This window comes from Mauremys reevesii, linkage group 1 (genome assembly GCF_016161935.1).
Source record: "Mauremys reevesii isolate NIE-2019 linkage group 1, ASM1616193v1, whole genome shotgun sequence".
NCBI classification, from domain to species: domain Eukaryota; kingdom Metazoa; phylum Chordata; order Testudines; family Geoemydidae; genus Mauremys; species Mauremys reevesii.
Window position 1 is genome coordinate 243490568 of NC_052623.1, and position 17635 is coordinate 243508202.

The 17635-nt window shown below is 41.6% G+C and overlaps 2 protein-coding genes across 3 annotated transcripts in view; both read right to left on the reverse strand.

The window, feature by feature from the left end:
* LOC120384775 (solute carrier organic anion transporter family member 1B3-like) overlaps positions 1-2756 on the reverse strand; it is a 45820-nt gene extending 43064 nt beyond the window's left edge. For both annotated transcript variants that reach the window (XM_039503825.1, XM_039503822.1), the window contains exon 1: positions 2722-2756. The gene's annotated coding sequence lies outside the window, so the exon portion shown is untranslated. The remainder of the gene's footprint in view (positions 1-2721) is intronic.
* Positions 2757-13540: 10784 nt separating this feature from the next.
* The window catches only part of LOC120395467 (solute carrier organic anion transporter family member 1C1-like), a 44883-nt gene continuing 40788 nt past the window's right edge, over positions 13541-17635 (reverse strand). The window contains exons 13-15 of the mRNA XM_039519905.1: positions 17261-17325; positions 15859-15976; positions 13541-14697 (exon numbers count right to left, since the gene is read on the reverse strand). Of these exons, the coding sequence (XP_039375839.1) occupies positions 14475-14697; positions 15859-15976; positions 17261-17325 (406 nt within the window). The 3' untranslated portion in view covers positions 13541-14474. The remainder of the gene's footprint in view (positions 14698-15858; positions 15977-17260; positions 17326-17635) is intronic.

Sequence of the window (17635 nt, forward strand, 5' to 3'; positions counted from 1 at the left end):
AACTGTGAGCAAAGTTTTCGAAAATGCCTGTTGGTTTGATATGACTCCCATTCACGTCAATGGAAAAACTCCTATTTGCTTGAAAGGTTTAGGATCAAGCCGTAGAGTTTGTCTACACTTAAAACACTGCAATGGCACAGCTTCAGTGAATACACTACCTAGGATGACAGGAGGTAGGGGAAAGGTTGCTGGGAAGATTTTAGGAGCAATGGAGGCAGCTGGCTTAGTGTAGCTGGACAAGTCAGTGATGGAGTCCTCAAGAGCCCCTGATGCTCTGGAGCATTTAGAGACAGAAGCAGAGTAAAGAAGCAGTGGTAACTACTTTTGGCCGGGGATGGAAAACACCTTTGCTCCTGATGTTACAGAAGGGGCCGGAGGAAAAAAAGGTAGTGTCAACATTGCAGGAAAAGCTATGTGGAGGGACCAAGGGTTAGACCTGCTGGCATGCGCATTCTGCTGAACTTGGCAGACCCTAGCCCATGTGCAAAGGATTTGGGTGCTGGGTGGGCGCCATGACCACATGAAGTTAAGAAAAATGACCAAAGGTAAATTTGCTGCAGGTATTAATCTGAACCAAAACATTTCATATGGTAAAAAATAGCAGCCATATTGCTATTCACAGCAAATCTGTTACCTTAGCCCTGTACTTTTAATTTCACTCATTTAGAATTAATAAGCCTACTCCTTAGGCACTATTATAAATTATTTGTTTTCTTCTGCAAAAATCTCAGACTTAGATTTTCAAAAGGGATTGATGATTTTGGGTGCACATTCTGAGATATCTTGCAGGAGCCACATTTTCAGCACTTTCTGAAAATCAAGCTCTTTTAAGGTGTCTCAATTGCACCCAAAAATCTTGGCCTCAATGAATAAATGTCATTCCCATTCCCAGAAACATGAGTAGATCAGTACACGAAGGGGATAATAGGCCCCGAGAGTAGACCTAAACACATACCTGTAAGGTACTTCTTCATTAACCATCATACAAAATCATTTTTTTAGACAACTCATCTTAAGAGAAATTCCACTCAAAATTCAAATGAAAAGTGATTAGATCTCATCTATTTCCACACAACATGCCAGGATATCAGCCACTATAAATAAATGTAGTCTAATGATCTGAATGGAGCTATGCTGATTACACCAGCTGAAGATCTAGCCTGATGCATGCTCTTGTCATTTGTTTGGATAGCCATTTAGGTGTCTCTTCCTCAACTTTAACAAGATTCAAAGTGTTCATTTTCCCAAAAAGGAAACACAGAGAGATGACTTTAATAGATTTGCCCAGGAGCATTTAAATTAGTTGCATCATCTCTCACCAGACATTGCTGTTTGCATACATGACTCCATTTTAGCAGATCAACGGCCTTATGGCAATTGCATTTTTCAAGTAAGGCAGCAGCGGAGAAGAATAACTAGAGCATTTACATTTGGCACAAGTATACAACCAAGTACATACACAACAAGCTCACTTAGACTGCAATTCAAAATAAGCAAACGATACCAGTGGGGGATTAACACTGTTCCAGTGATGTTCTCACTGTTTTTCACAGATCTGTCTCTGTAGATTCATTTCCCATTACATTTGTGTAAGGATCTGATTGATAGCACATATCATTTGTGACAGTAAGAAAATATAAAGAGCTCATTCTTGTGTTCAATAAGTGCATCTATTGAGGCTCAGGTCTCAGGATACAATGTAAGCTCCTGGGTCTGAACTATATGGACCATTTTCTTCAGTTGGAGTTGAGAGCTTTCCCCACATCACATTAAACACTCAGCACCTTGCCGGTCATATCCATAAGATGAAATTCACCAATGAGCAGAGGGCTGGCCCAAAGCTTCTGCAGAACATAAGCCCCATTTTCAGGACTTAGATGAAACATAAGTGGTGCACTCTGTGTTGCCTCTCTGCATGGGGTTGAATTTTCCATTTAATAATATAAAAACATTCAGGAATTCAGTTTGGCTTCCCATTCTTTCTTACATCAAATCACAATAAGTATATTTATCCTGGATAACATTTAATTAGTTTGAAAAGATAATACAGTAGTTACAAATTAACAGGAAGGAGAAATGCCAAAATGTCAAAAGAAACACAATTCCACAAAGAAACTACAAACACTTATTAGGGGTTTGGCCAGGTTCTGTCCAGAAGTTAAAGGAAGCACATCCATTTACACCAGCGGAGGAGCTAAACTAATAGTCTCATTGATTTCTGAATACACTAAAACAAATGAAAAAATACCTTTTTAATACTCAGCTTCCAGAATATGAAGAATTAATAATATTTTTAATTAGTTTTGAATACTATGCAGGGCTAAGTCCTGCTTGCATTACTCATGGAATACATAGTGATTTCTATATCATCTATATATCTGTATCTATATAATGGACTTTTTAATGACAACAGTATACTCCTTCCCAAAATTTATTTATGTGTATGTAAACTATAGCTATATCTACATATCATGTACTTACAGTGGTCATCATTAAATTATTGACATTTACTGTGTGAAAGTAATTGGCGTTCACAGGTACAATTTAGCATCAGAAATACCACTAATGCCATGGTAATGCTAATTATCTTCAACCAGTAAATGTTAATATTTTAATGGCTAGCATTGTACTTAATCAAAGGATCTTTTAAACAAAGATTTATCCTAAATGTCTAATCCGAAATTCAAAGGGAAATAAAAATAAAATTTAAAAAGTGCCTACCTAGATTACGTATCCAGCACAGCAGCTGCTACCCCATCACTTAAATAGTTGAAAAACAGTGGATCCTCTCCTTAAACAAGGATGTTCTGATCTTTATCAGCAGACTCATTAACTTTCCGACATGGTCATTTTACTAGGCAAATAGAAACTACAGTTTAGGAACATTGCTTTAATCCGCGCTCTCTGACCAGTTCCATCTTCTTTTCTCAGTCCCAAAATACATGCATACTACAAAATTTAAATAACATAGGTAGAACATGCTTAGGATGGAATTCTGCATTTGTAAACTGTTTTGTGAAGCTCCCATTTTCCTGAGACAGAAGAGTACATCTCTTGCCTTTACATAATGGATGATCCAATCTCAATCTAGTTGTCAACTAAAAAAAAAGGGGGCGGGGGGAAGGAAAGAAAGAAAAGGTTTTAATTTCTTTTCAAAGACTAGGATTCTGAATGTTACTTCAGCCCTGAGGCAGTCTGACAGCATACAGTGTTGGGTCTGTCTATTGCAGGGGTCAGCAACCTTTCAGAAGTGGTGAGCCGAGTCTTCATTTATTCACTCTAAATTAAGGTTTCGCGTGCCAGTAATACATTTTAACCTTTTTAGAAGGTCTCTTTCTATAGGTCTATAATATATAACTAAACTACTGTTGTATGTAAAGTAAATAAGGTTTTTAAAATGTTTAAGAAGCTTCATTTAAAATTAAATTAAAATGCAGAGCCCCCCGGACCGGTGGCCAGGACCCAGGCAGTGTGAATGCCACTGAAAATCAGCTTGTGTGCTGCCTTCGGTACTTGTGCCATAGGTTGCCTACCCCTGGTCTATTGTATTTAACTGCTTTCTGTAGTTTTCTAGCTCTGATGAAATATATTTTGCTGACATGTGCTGCTATCAGGTCTTCTGGGCCCTATCAACTCCAGTCAAGGAATATAAGACAGTAAAATGGATGTCGCTAGGCGCAGGGACAAGAAAACAAGGAACTGTCATGCTGAGGAGAATGTTTAGGTTTGTGTTTCAGTGCTGTTAACAGTGCTGGCAAACCCAGAAAGGTGGTATATTTAGGTTATCTTAAGTGTGTGTATAGTCTCTTTGGAGCAGATCTTCACCAGCTTACCCCTTCCAATAATCTGGTCCATTTCAAGGATATGAAGACCAGCACGACCTTTGATTTGACAGGTGCTCCTGTAGTAGATGGGGCCTGCTTGCCAGAAAGAATTTTAGCCGAAACAGAGGCGAGATTGTTGGTTTTAATGCATGCAGTTTGTATCTACATCTAATCTCCACCTATTTATAACACCTAAATGAGATCCCACACACAGCTTATGTAGACCTTAATAAAGTGAGCATGGTTCTTCTTTGACCTGCTGACATCATTAACTACATTGACATTTAGATTATTATAGTTAGGCTTTGCCTTTAACATCCCTTTGAGATGGCAGTTCACACCTCTCGTTTCAGGCTTTCAAAGTGACTGACTGTACCAGTTTACATACACTTCTCATTTTGAATGTTATCTTCCCAACCAGAGTTACAGGCATTGCTTTTAAATACAACTTTAGTGCCTGTAGTGCAAGATATACCATCCAGGAAAAGGGAGAGAGAGGCCTGTAGAGGAGCCGCACAGCAGGTCAATTCAAAAGCATTAATGAAAGGAGAAAAGTGAAGCTTGGAAGGTTTGTGTAATATATTTAGAAGCCCACGAAAGGTGGTAAAATTAAGGCGCGGGGGGACTTCATGAGTGGTACTCTCAGAAACTCAACCTCGACTACTTTTCTCCATCGCAGAACTCTTTACTGATTTCCATTGCAGTCCCAGAGAAAGATTGTGATTCTGCTCAGTATTTTAGTCTATTTTTATATCTTTAGCTTTCTGTGCAGAACCACAGGTAGCTATCTCCACATCAATATCTCCACATCAGCCATTAGTTCAGGGGAGCTTTCGTTACAGTGACAGAGAAAAGATGTGATAGTGTGTTGCCATTTCATCCCTGAGGTAAATTTCATGTTATCTCCATGCAGCTTAGGCACTGATTTAAATAAGCACCTAAGCATGTCCATTGAAATCAATGGATTTAAGCCTGGGCTCACAATTTAGACAAATGGGCCCTAAACACATGCAAAAGGCCCTGATTCTTGGTCTGGTGGAGATATGGTTTCTTCCTCTCTTCCAAGGGGTGGTCCTTATTCATGTGTTGATGCTGGTGTTCACAATTGGGCATGAGGGATTAACCTTCCCGCTTCTGCATGTTTCTCTTAAAGCAGTTGGCCTGCTCCAACAATCTAGAAGATTTGAGACCTCATTACATCTGGAACCTCATTATTTATTGCAGGGTGGGAGAGTTTCTGTTGGTGTGAACAAAAAGGCACTAGTGCTACATAATACAAACTCCTCACAGCGCATCCACAGGACCCTCCGTCTTCCCCCACCTCCCACCCCCGCCCAGTTCTTCAGACATGCCATTGACTCCAGTGCTTTTCCTAAAGGCATTGTGACATATTCACAGCTCAGTATTTCCTTTTCTTTTATGTTGCCCCATAAGAAGGTGGAGTCTTCCACCTGCAGGTCTCTAATGTCAATCTTTTACCATTGGACTTGGTCTCCCACTTCATTATCAACAACCAGTGATTTTTTTCTTTAAACTCCACGCGGTGTAGGAAACACAACACTTATGAAGCTATGGACAGAGTGTAATACATTCTCTAGATGGGAAATTATTGAGCCTTTTGAGGAAACAAATTCATTTTTTTTTGTGGTGGATTTTTGTTTGTTTGTTTTTTGAGTGGAGAAAGAGTATTTCCTTGGTTACCTCATATTAATAAATGCTTCCAACGCAATTGGTCTAAAAAATGTGCCTGGTCCTCTGTACATTAAAAAACTACCATTTGTTCTGAAATGAAAGGCCCAACAACAACCCCCCCTTTCTCCTATTTTATACATGGCTAGGGGAAATCCCATGAAGTTTCTTAATGTAAAACTAAGTTACTTATATTTTATTCTGTTATCTAGGTCCAAAACATCTGTCCAAGCAGCCAGGCTTTGAAATGCCTACCTGAGCGAGAAGTTTTGAGCATGATCCATTATTATTAAAATGGAGAAATGGAAAGCACTATGGTATAACCAAATATTATATGATTCCCACCCTTGACAAAAAATATGTCTCAGCCTTTCCCCTCACCCCAAGCCTCCTGCAAAAATCACAGTTTACATATGTTAAGGGAAATAATTGGCATGTGGCAACAAAATCACCATAATCTTAAAACTGAGATGTTAGCAACATCTGATTATACCTGCAGCATGAGCACACTAGAAAAACCACACTAGCAGTCACATTTATAGCAGTAGCTGTTTGCAGAATCCTCCAACCAGAAGGTGGCAACAGACTCCTGCCAGTGGAAGTAGCTACCAATAGCCGTTGGTAACTGGTAGCGTAGCAATAGTCATCTGTAGTCAGGCAACAAGAGAACACTGAACTAAGCAGCTCTGGTTTGAAACCATTTTTATTTGCCGACCACTAATCCTTAAACAAAGGATCCATTGAGCCCTAAAAGTTAACTCATGCAGGGAAGTCAAATCTCCATCTGTACTGACTGGTTGATGCTCTTAAAGTTAGAATCTGGCTGTCAGAAACAAACTCAGAAACTGGATAACATAGAAGTAAGAAAAGGTTAAACAATTAAGAGACTTCTCAGAAAGCTTCACAATATGATTATATTCATTTCAGAAACATTTTGGTGTTGCTGTGATTTTGGTGCCTTTCCCACACAAATTGTTTCAGTGACTGCCTTGTTAGACAGTCAGCAGAGTGATTCGAGGGACGAATTTAGCTCATTGATTTTATCATGCATCTCTATGGGGAGGAGGAGGCTGGGGCATCAAGACATTTTTCTTAATAAAATATATATCTCCAGCCTCCTATTTAAAATTCAGTGAGTTGCCAGTAATGAAAGCTACTTCCCACCTACATAGCAACACAGAGTCAGATTCTCATTCTTTGTACCCAATATCTCTCAGCACCTCAGTACAGAGAAATTATATATATATATAGTTATATAGTTATTGCAGGTTAACAGCGCTGAGCATTTTGTAGGATCAGGACCTAAATTCACGCCATGTCATCTTAGCATAACAGCACTGGACAGTAGAATCAGAGGGTGAATTCCTGGCCCCCTTGAAGTGAATGGCAAAACTCCCACTAACTTCAATAAGTCCAGGATATCATCCAGAGATTTAAAAGCCTGGAGGGACCATTATAATCATATAGTCTGACCTCTTGCATAAAACAGGCCATGGTATTTCACTAAGTGACTCCTTTATCAAGCCCATAACTTCAGCTTATGCTAGAGGTTATCTTTTAGAGAGACATCCCGTCTCAATTTAAAGACATCAAGCGATGGAAAATCTACCACAGGGGTTGGCAACCTTTCAGAATTGGCGTGCCGAGTCTTCATTTATTCACTCCAATTTAAGGGTTCACGTGCCAGTTATACATTTTATCATTTTTAGAAGGTCTCTTTCTATAAGTCTATAATATATAACTAAACTGTTGTATGTAAAGTAAATAAGGTTTTAAAAATGTTTAAGAAGCTTCATTTAAAATTAAATTAAAATGTAGAGCCCCCCCAGACCGGTGGCCAGGACCCAGGCAGCGTGAGTGCCGATGAAAATCAGCTCGTGTGCCGCCTTCGGCACCCGTGACATAGGTTGCCTACCCCTGATCTACCACATCCCTAAATCACTTAGTCCAACGGTTAATTACTCACACTGTAAAATTAATTAATTATTTTTTTAAAAAATTGTGCCTGATTCCCAGTTTGAATTTGTTCAGCCTCATCGTCCAGCCACTGGATCTTGCTATGCCTTTGTCTGATGGATTAAATAACCCTCTCGCATCAGAATTTTTCTCCCCACAAAGGTATTTAGAGGGCACGATCAAGTTGCATCTTAACCTTCTCTTTGATAAACTAAATTGATTGAGCTTCTTTAGTGTCTCACTGTCTGGCAGATTTTTTTCAGACCTAGACTAATTCTTGTAGCTCTTTTCTAAACCATTTCCAATTTGTAAACATCCTTTTTAAAGTATGCACCCCACAACTTGACACAATATTTCAGTAATGGTCTCACTATTGTCACATACAGTGGTAACACCACCTTTTTATTTCTAGTCAATATTCCCCCGTTTCTGCATCCAAGGATTGCATTTGTTGTCCAAGTCACCACATCACACTGTGAGCGCATGGTCAGTTGATTATTCACCATGACACCTGAGTCCTTTTCTGAGTCACTGTTTTCCACAATACAGTCACTACCTCCTATAAGTGTGACCTACATTCTTGGTTCCTAGCCCTTGCTTTTAGCTGTTGTGAGAGACCCAAACCAGTGGGGTACAGGAGTCTGGTAGACGGCAAATATACCGGTCACTGGATGAGTAGTTTTCTGTTCCCTGAGTGACCAGAGCAGGGGCTGCACTAGAGTAATCAGGAACCTGCTAGAACCAATTAAGGCAGACAGGCTGATTAGAACACCTGCAGCCAATCAAGGCAGGCTAATCAGGGCACCTGGGTTTAAAAAGGAGCTCACTTCAGTTTGTGGTGTGTGTGTGAGGAGCTGGGAGTGAGAGGGTGTGCTGCTGGAGGACTAAGGAGTACAAGTGTTATCAAACACCAGGAGGAAGGTCCTGTGGTGAGGATAAAGAAGGTGTTTGGAGGAGGCCATGGGGAAGTAGCCCAGGGAGTTGTAGCTGTTGCGCAGCTGTTACAGGAGGCACTATAGACAGCTGCAATCCACAGGGCCCTGGGCTGGAATCTGGAGTAGAGGGCGGGCCCAGGTTCCCTCCAAACCTCCCAACTCCTGATCAGACACAGGAGAAGTTGACCCAGACTGTGGGTTCCACCAGAGGGGGAGATCACTGAGGTGAGAAAATCTGCCAATAAGCGCAGGACCCACCAAGGTAGAGGAGGAACTTTGTCACACTGTGTTAATATGCATATTGTTCAAGTGAGCTCAGATTACTGAACAATCCAGATCACTCCATAGAACTCAACTGTCCTTATAATTATTTAGTGCTCCACCAATTCTTAGGGCATCTACAAACATTATTAGCAATGATCTTTAACAATTATTTGAATAGCACTGGCCAAAGACCACCTTCCAGCAGGACCTCACTAGATACGTGCCAGGAGATGATCATTCCCTGTTTACAATTACTTTTTGAAATTCTTCATTCAGTCAGATTTTAGTCCAATATGTGCTGGACTGATTTTGTGTAATGTTTTTTAAGATCATATGTCATGCAGTACTAAATCACACGTGTTACAGAAGTATATTATGTTAAAAGTTACTTTTGTCAACCATATGTATAATATCATCAAAAACCAATATCAAGATTTATCAGACAAGACCTATTTTTTATAAAAGCATGGTGGCTGGTATTAATTATGCTGTATCAATTTTCCATGATTTTGCCTGGGGTGTCAACATCAAAATCACTGGCCTATAGTTACCCAGGTCATCACATTTCCCCTTTTAAAAATATAAACACAACATAGAAGCAGCAAAGAATCCTGTGGCACCTTATAAACTAACAGACGTTTTGCAGCATGAGCTTTCGTGGGTGAATACCCACTTCTTCGGATGCAAGCAGCTTGCATCCGAAGAAGTGGGTATCACCCACGAAAGCTCATGCTGCAAAACGTCTGTTAGTCTATAAGGTGCCACAGGATTCTTTGCTGCTTCTACAGAACCAGACTAACACGGCTACCCCTCTGATACTAAACACAACATAAGTTCTCTCTCCTCTCTCACCCAAGTCCTTCAGAATTCCAAGATTTGTTAAATATCAACATCAATGGCTCAGAGAGCTACCCAGCCAATGCTTTTAAAATTCTTGGGTGCAAGTTATGTAGTCCTGCACCTCTGAAAATGTTTAGATTTAGCAGTTGCTGTTTAGCAGCCTGTAAATAGAACAGGGTTGGGCAAACTTTTTGGCCCAAGGGCCACATCTGGGTATGGAAATAGTATGGTGGGCCATGAATGCTCAAGAAATTGGGGGTTGGAGTGTGGGAGGGGGTGAGGGCTATGGGGTGGAGCCAGAAATGAGGAGTTCAAGGTGCAGGAAGGGGCTCCAGGCTGGGCAGGGGGTTGGGGTGCAAAAGGTGATGTGGCTCTGGCTGGGGCTAGAGATGAGGGGTTGGGGGTGCAGGAGGATACTGTGGCCTAGGACCAAGTGGTTTGGAGGGTAGGAGGGGGATCAGGGCTGGGGGATGGAGCGCAGGACGGGGTCAGGCTCTGGTTGGCAGTTACCTCAAGCAGCTCCTGGAAGCAGTGACATGTCCCCTCTCCGGCTCCTACGTGGAGGCCCTGCCAATGAGAGCTGTGGAGGCGGTGATTGGGGCGGGGGCAGCGTGTGGAGCCCCCTGGATGCCCCTATGTATAGGAGCTGGATGGGGGACATGCTGCTGCTTCCAGGAATCGTGCGGAGCCACAGCACACGCAGAGCGGGGCAAGCCCCTGACCCCGCTCCCGGCTGGAGCGCCGGAGCAGGGCAAGCCCTGGACCCTGCTCCCTAGCAGGAGCTCAAGGGCTGGATTAAAATGTCTGAAGGGACGGATGTGTCCCCTGGGCAATAGTTTGCGCACCCCTGGAATAGAAAGTATTTCATTACCATTGTAAGCCTAGAGCCCAGCTTCTTCCCAAATACAAAACGGACATATTTATTGAATACTTTTGCCTTTTCTGCATCAATAGTGGCAATTTTACCATCCCTAGCTGGTAACGGATTGATACAATTGCTAGGATTTCTTTTGTTCTCCAAATCATACCTGTGGAAACCTGGATCATGATTGTTGTGGCTGTCCGCCTGCACCCAAGGATGAGTGTTAGATTTAACATGGCCTCTACAAAATAGCTAATTTTACATAAAACCATGACCAGGCCCTCTTTTATTTCTGAGTTACAGAACACAGTCACAAATTATCCCTCATGAATATACTGTAACCCTGGCATATGGATAAAAAAAAACCTATTAAGAGAGCATAGTTCAAAAGGCATGTGTGAGAAATATGTATGGCTCACATTGATACTTACATGGTGCTAGTGGTGCGGAGAGTAAATCACTACAAAATCTGTATTTCTAAAAAACAAGTTTCTAAATTGGGGTAATCTTTGCCATAAAATGTCATCTGTAGATTTATTTTAGGCAATGGCATTCTGTTAAGAACACTTCAGAACTCTTTCTTTTAAAAAGACTTATTGAGGCAGAATTCCTGATTACCCTTTGGTCTTTTGGTACAACCAATAGAGACTGCACATCTCAAGTCATCCTTAGCTATCTACCTAACTAGATGACCTCTGATAGTAGGAATCTGCTATTGACCATGTGATACTTCGCAATAGTTTCTCCAATGGAAACAATCATATCTACTTGGTAACTGAAAATATTCTTCTGCCGTCACTGAAAGGTGTGATTTTTTTTTAACCTTACTGAAAGTAAGTGTTGTCCCAAACAAACCTAAAGGCCTCTTATAGCACCCCTCATTTCAAATTTCAGGTGAACAGGATACAAGCCACATAGAAAACCATCCACAAACTATGGGCATTGGTATAGATGGTTTGACTTTCTCTTTTGGAATCAGAAGGATATGATGCACTTTATTTTTCTTGAAAATTCTTGTCCTGTCCAGTCCCATCTACCACTGAAGTTCGAGACTGCGTCAATGTATTTGAATTATCCTTAAATTTCTGGCCTAAATCTGGGAATGTGTTGGCCTGAAGACAGCAATATGTCAATGCCTGACATTTCTGAGTCTGGGATTGAGTCAAGACCTGACCTGCATTCAACTGGCAATGAGCCAAGCTTCAACTTGCATGAGTTTGGGACCCACAAAGTCCAAGGATCTTAATCTGCAAAAGCACAGGAGTTTGCAAGATTTGGCCTGGTTCATGTTTTGATTTCATCCTTTTCCCTCAACCTTTGTGTGTCACATGGCTTCTTAGATGTTTTGTGGCAGAACTGTGTTTTCATGTTTGTTAGCACAATGAGACCCTCTTCCTTACTGAGGCCTAGGTAATACAAATATTAAATGATAATAAATAATAGAAGCCTTCACAGTTCTTTGATAACTAGAGTGGACTAGATAACTTCAAACTGTAAATCTTACTCCTGGGGGAATTCTGCGCCACTGCGTGTGAGCAGAATTCACGTCCCCCACAGATTTCTTTGCTTCCACACCGAAAAATGACTTTCTGACAGGTAAGCAAAGGGAATCTGCAAAAGCAATCACGCACCAGTCCCTAGCTGTGCAGGTTCATTGTTTCAGGCACCCAGAGCAGCCGGCGGAGAGGTAAATCACCGCAGGGCTGGGGACACCCCAGCCAGTGGCTCCTACTCTGAGCCGGCATCAGATGCTAATCCCAACTGGGCTGGAAGCAGGAGAGGACGGGACTTCCTCTTCCCCTGCAAAGACTGGCTGGGGCTGTGTCAGACCCACCTCCAGAAACCTTCCCCAGCTGCAGGAATCTCTGCATCCTCCCCTGCTTCCTGCCCCCATTGCTCCTCAGCTGCGGGGAGAGAAGGGGATCACTGTACAGGGAGCTGCTCCCCCATCCGCCCAACCCCCATGCATCTGGACCTCCTATACCCAGACCCTCACACCAAGCCTTACTCCATGCACCCAGAACCCCCCTAGCCCTTCATACCCCAAACCCCACCCCACTGAACTTCAACCCCTGTATCTACAGCCTCCCTGCACCCAGACCGCCTCCCACTGAGCTCCCTGCATTCAAATCCCCATCCTGATGAGCCCCTGCCCCTGCACCTCCCTGAGCCCCCACATCCAGATCCTCATGCCATTGACCGCCAACTAGCTGCACCCAGATCCCCACTCCACCAAGCCCCACTCCCCCAGCACCCAGACACTCCCACTGAGACCCTCACAACCAGATTCCCCTGCTGAGCCCCAACAACCTTCATCTGGAAGGCCCCCTGCAGAGTCCCATTGCCCCCACACCTGGAACCCCCCCAATGAGCCTCTGTGCATCCAGATCCCCCCCACACCTAGATCCCCCACTGAGCTGCCTGCACCCAGATTGTCCCACACAGAATCCTCTCACCCCCCTGACCTGGATCTGTCCGCACTGAACCACTCCACACTTGGATCCTGCCTGGCTGAGCCTGCCTGCCCCATACCTGGTGCTCCTGGTGCAGGCCCAGACCTTGTGCTAGGTCAGGGTCACGTGCACCCTCACCATGGAGTCCATGTCCCGGGGGTGGGGAGGCTGCAGGGTGATCCCCACCTTCATGCAGCCAGAGGCCTGTGCTCCCCACTGCCATGCTGGAGCCTCTGCATTTATTTATTGACAAATAAAACTTTCAGAATTTTAAAATACTGTGCACAGAATTTTAATTTTTTTGGCACAGAATGCCCTCAGAAGTAAAATCTGACCAGCCAGGGTACCACTCTAATCTAACAGATTTGCCCTTGAGACTCAGTTCCCATGTGATTTACAGTCATGTGATGTGAGCTTATGTTGCAAATAATATAACCCAGAGCTAACGAATATCTGTCACTTGGCACTCTAAAGTCATTTATTCCTTTGAAGGATATTGACTGGAGTTTTCAGTAAACTCGTCAGAGTACCTTGTTCCATGGTTAACACGGATATTAACATTCATCCAGTTCTCCTTACTCATAAACATATCAAAGAACAAATATAACCAAAACCAAGAAAAAACTTCAATCTAGATGCTTTGCCACATTTCTGCTCTGATGAATTAAATAAATTAAAACACGTAAATAAAAGGAAATAAAGACTGCTGCTCTTAGGATTTATTTTATTATTCCCAAAGGGTCTTGTCATTGTTTTTTAAACAGGTATATGTTATATCATCTTGCTTATTACATTGTATAAAAAAGGTATGGAATTATACAGTTATTGAGTGTTAGCAAACAGTTAGAAACCATTTAAAACATAGAATAGCTGTATCTTTAATTCAAATTTCCTTTGGCAGAGTCAGAGGAAACCACAATGTAGTGGTTTTACTAGTGACAACTTTTTTGTTATTGATGCCATGATTTAACAGAGGTTGTGTGAGTAAATTTGAGAAGCAATTCCTAACCACAACACTGAATGGTCAAAACATCATGGATGGAATTTACCTGGTATAGAGAGCCTCACAGAAAGCCCAAGACACCACTTAACTGTTTCAGTTGGGTTGTATGGGGCATTTATTGACAAGCATCCGTGGAAGGGGGTCTCTATGTCCCTTGTGTACCATGAAGCGTATTTCTAGGCCCATTCCTTATAGGTCAATGTGGAAGAGATCACTAAGATTGGGCCATAGGTTCCAGGCCACCCCTTGCCCCTCACACAAAGGGGCAGCAACTCCTATTCCAGCTGAAAACCAGAAGAGTTGCTGAGGAGGAACTCTGCGGCAGCCATACTGCCTGCCTTCAGGTTAAGAAGTGAACGGCATCTCCAGAACGCCCACTTAATTCCCTGCAAAGAGTCTGGTACCTGGGCTTTGTGTGGAGAAGAGTGAATTTCACCCCATATTTTTAAGACAAATGTTGAACTGTATTTTCAGACCTATACGCATTCTAAGATGATTTTTGGTATTTACAGTCAAAGTTGGATAAAGGGGAACATTTTCAAAATGGATGCTCAATTACATCCACCCACTAAAACATGTTCACTTATGACGGGTTTCTGTACGGAACTCCCCCTGCTGGTCAAAATCCCCCTGAAAAAATCCATTTTCCTAAAGTCGAGTTTCCTTTTCTGGCCAGTAGGTTGTCTGAATTAAATAGTCACTATTGACAAAATTATCTTTCCTGTTTTGTACTGAGACCATTCCTCTCCCTCCATTGGCTGTGATGTTTTCATCTTGTGGAACATACCTTTTCTTTAAGATGAAAAGGACCGCAATACTCAAGAAAATGGACATGGTGCCCAAGACCACGGTTAATCCCAAATATATGTATCTATAAAAGAAGAACCCCAATCAATCTTCCATTAAGATAATACAAAATTAATGCCTCAGATACATCTGAAAGAACTCTGCAAAATGGAGTCATTTATAATTCCGATAAAATTGGTAAAACTGAATGAATATGGTGTGTGTTTGTTTAACACCCTGAGTTTTAGCCATATATCAGGTACAGCATAGGCAGTGGCAGTATGAGCTTCCCACACAGTGAACCTACCAATGTCCTTCAGTGGGAGAGTAATGTTTACATCTCTTCAGCAGTCAATTCAAGCCTGGGCAGTTTCATCAGAGATACCGCCAAGACTGGCATTTCTGTGATGCAGGCATTTATTATTAATAATTATGAACTATTATAATTATTTGTTACTGTGTTACAGAAACACCTGGAGTCCCCAAATGAAAATGGAGTCCTGCCAGGTTCCTAATCATTCTATTTCTTTCCATAGGACTATTCAAACCAGGACTTATTCCTGTCCTAACTTCTTGTCTCCTCAGTGGCGAGATCTACCAGCAGCCCTGCTTCCTCCAAGTCTCTTTTTTACCAACCCCATTTCCCAGCATGTCTCACTGTTCTAGTCTCTAGATGTTGTTCCATAGAACATCTGTGAGAATGTCTCTGTCCTGGGAAGAAATCAGTAACTATCCTGAACCTAGGCTGGTCCTTAAAGAGCTAGCGCACCTTGTTACAGCCTTTTGTGGCTCCCTGACCATAATGCCTTGTTCTGATCCAGCTCTGTATTGTCTCCATGTGCAGCAGCAATTAGCTACCACAATCTGGTCTGCACTAGAGCTAGTAAGCAAAAAGAACTGGGGGTGGAGAGATGTTTCTGCAGAAAATTTAAACTTTCTATAAAAAGGAGGGGGAACTGAATAAATATCTGTCACAAAGTGCACCAAACTGAAAAGTTTCAGCCCCAAATAGCCCAAAACCATAAGATTTTTGGTTTTCCATCATTTCCCCCCCTCCATTTTTCTGGTTTTGGGGTTTTACTTTCAAGAAAAGCAGATACCTTCCATGATCATTTTTGTTGAATTTAAAACCCAACTGTCCATCCAAAAACGTTTTGACCGGTAATTTTCTATCAGCTCTAGCCCTCAGTGTGTAAACATAATTAAAATCTGTGAGGTGAAAGAATGAATTCACCAAATCTCTTACCTAAATGCATTAGAATCATATAGCCTACACGCTCCTCTTCCCCCACACCTTTTGCTTCCCCATTTCAAGCATGTGGTGTCTATTGACACTCCAAAATACACAGGGGCTGGGACTCCTGCTGTAAGTATTAAACAAAGAACATTAATGTGATTTTTGCATAAAATATTATTAATTTTATATATTTATTAACAATATGATACACAATAATAAGAACATAAGAATGGCCATACAAGGTCAGACCAAAGCCCCATCTTGCTCAGTATCCTGTCTCCAACAGTGGCCAGTGCCAGGTGCTTCAGAGGGAATGAACAGAGCAGATAATCATCAAGAGATCCATCTCCTGTCACCCATTCCCAGCTTCTGGCAAACACAGGCTAGAAACACGATCCCTGCCCATCCTGGCTAATAGCCATTGATGGACCTATCCTCTATGAATGTATCCAGTTCTTTTCTGAACTCTGTTATAGTCTTGGCCTTCACAACATCCTCTGGCAAAGAGTTCCACAGGTTGACTGTACGTTCTGTGAAGAAATACTTCCTTTTGTTTGTTTTAAACCTGCTGCCTATTAATTTCATTTGGTGACCCCTAGTTCTTGAGTTATGAGAAGGAGTAAATAACACTTTCTTATTTACTTTCTCCATACCTGTCATGATTTTATAGACCTCTAGCATATCCCCCCCTTAATCATCTCTTTTCCAAGCTGAAAAGTTCCAGTCTTATTAATCTCTCCTCATAATAACAACAACTTGATTATATATATTAGGCTGATGTGAGACAGTCATATCAGTTCCTTAAGTAAGCAGTCAGATCCTGCATTCCTTGCACACTTAACTCTCCCATTGACTTTAGTGGGTGTTTAATGTGAGCAAAGGATATATGATCAAGCCCTAATGCCCACTGAAGCCAGTAGAAAGACTTTAAATCTGCCCTTGACATCAGTGGCCTGTATTTAGGCAAATTCTCACTGAAGTCAATGAAAATATGTCTGAGTAAAGACTGAGCAGAAACGGAGGCCCTATTCTATTCTGTTCTAGTCATTATACCATGACAATCGCTATAGTGACTCTGAATAACTAGGTTAGGGAGAGGAAATTCAGATATGGTTTAATGTTCTATGAAAAACAACAGCTCTAGAAATAATACTGCTGTTTCCTTGTTGCCTTTGTGTATTCTTTCAATATTTGTTAACATTTTTATAATAAATGGAATTTTTTTACAGGTTTCACAGAATACAAATTCTCTCACAGTTCTCCTAATATTTGTCATATTTTTACCATTTAATATGTACGTGGCAGCTAAAATTAATTCTAGACAACATTCTAGGTCACTGCTGACATAAGCAGTTAATAAGAACAGTACTACAATGTATCCAAATAAGATTAAGTGTAGAACCAAACTTACCAAGAACTCTTATTGCCAAGGTATAAATACCAAGTGCAAAAGATTTTAGTTGTGGTTTAATGCATCTAAAAAAAAAGAGAGAGAGAAATGATTGTTAAAGTGAAATAAAACATTAATTACAAATGGAGGGCCTTGATTTTCCACTCTATTATGCTAGTTTTACTTTGAGTTAATGCCATTGATTACAGTAGCACAACAACAGGCATGAATTTAATGTGATGGCGTGAAAGTCAGGCCTAGGAATTCTTAACATCTAACTTCAATATAAAATTTTAAGAAGACAGCAGTGCATCTTCAAACTGGAACAACTTACTAACACAACATGTGGGAAATTAGTTCTGCACGCACACAGCCAAGCATTTCAAAAGCCTTCAG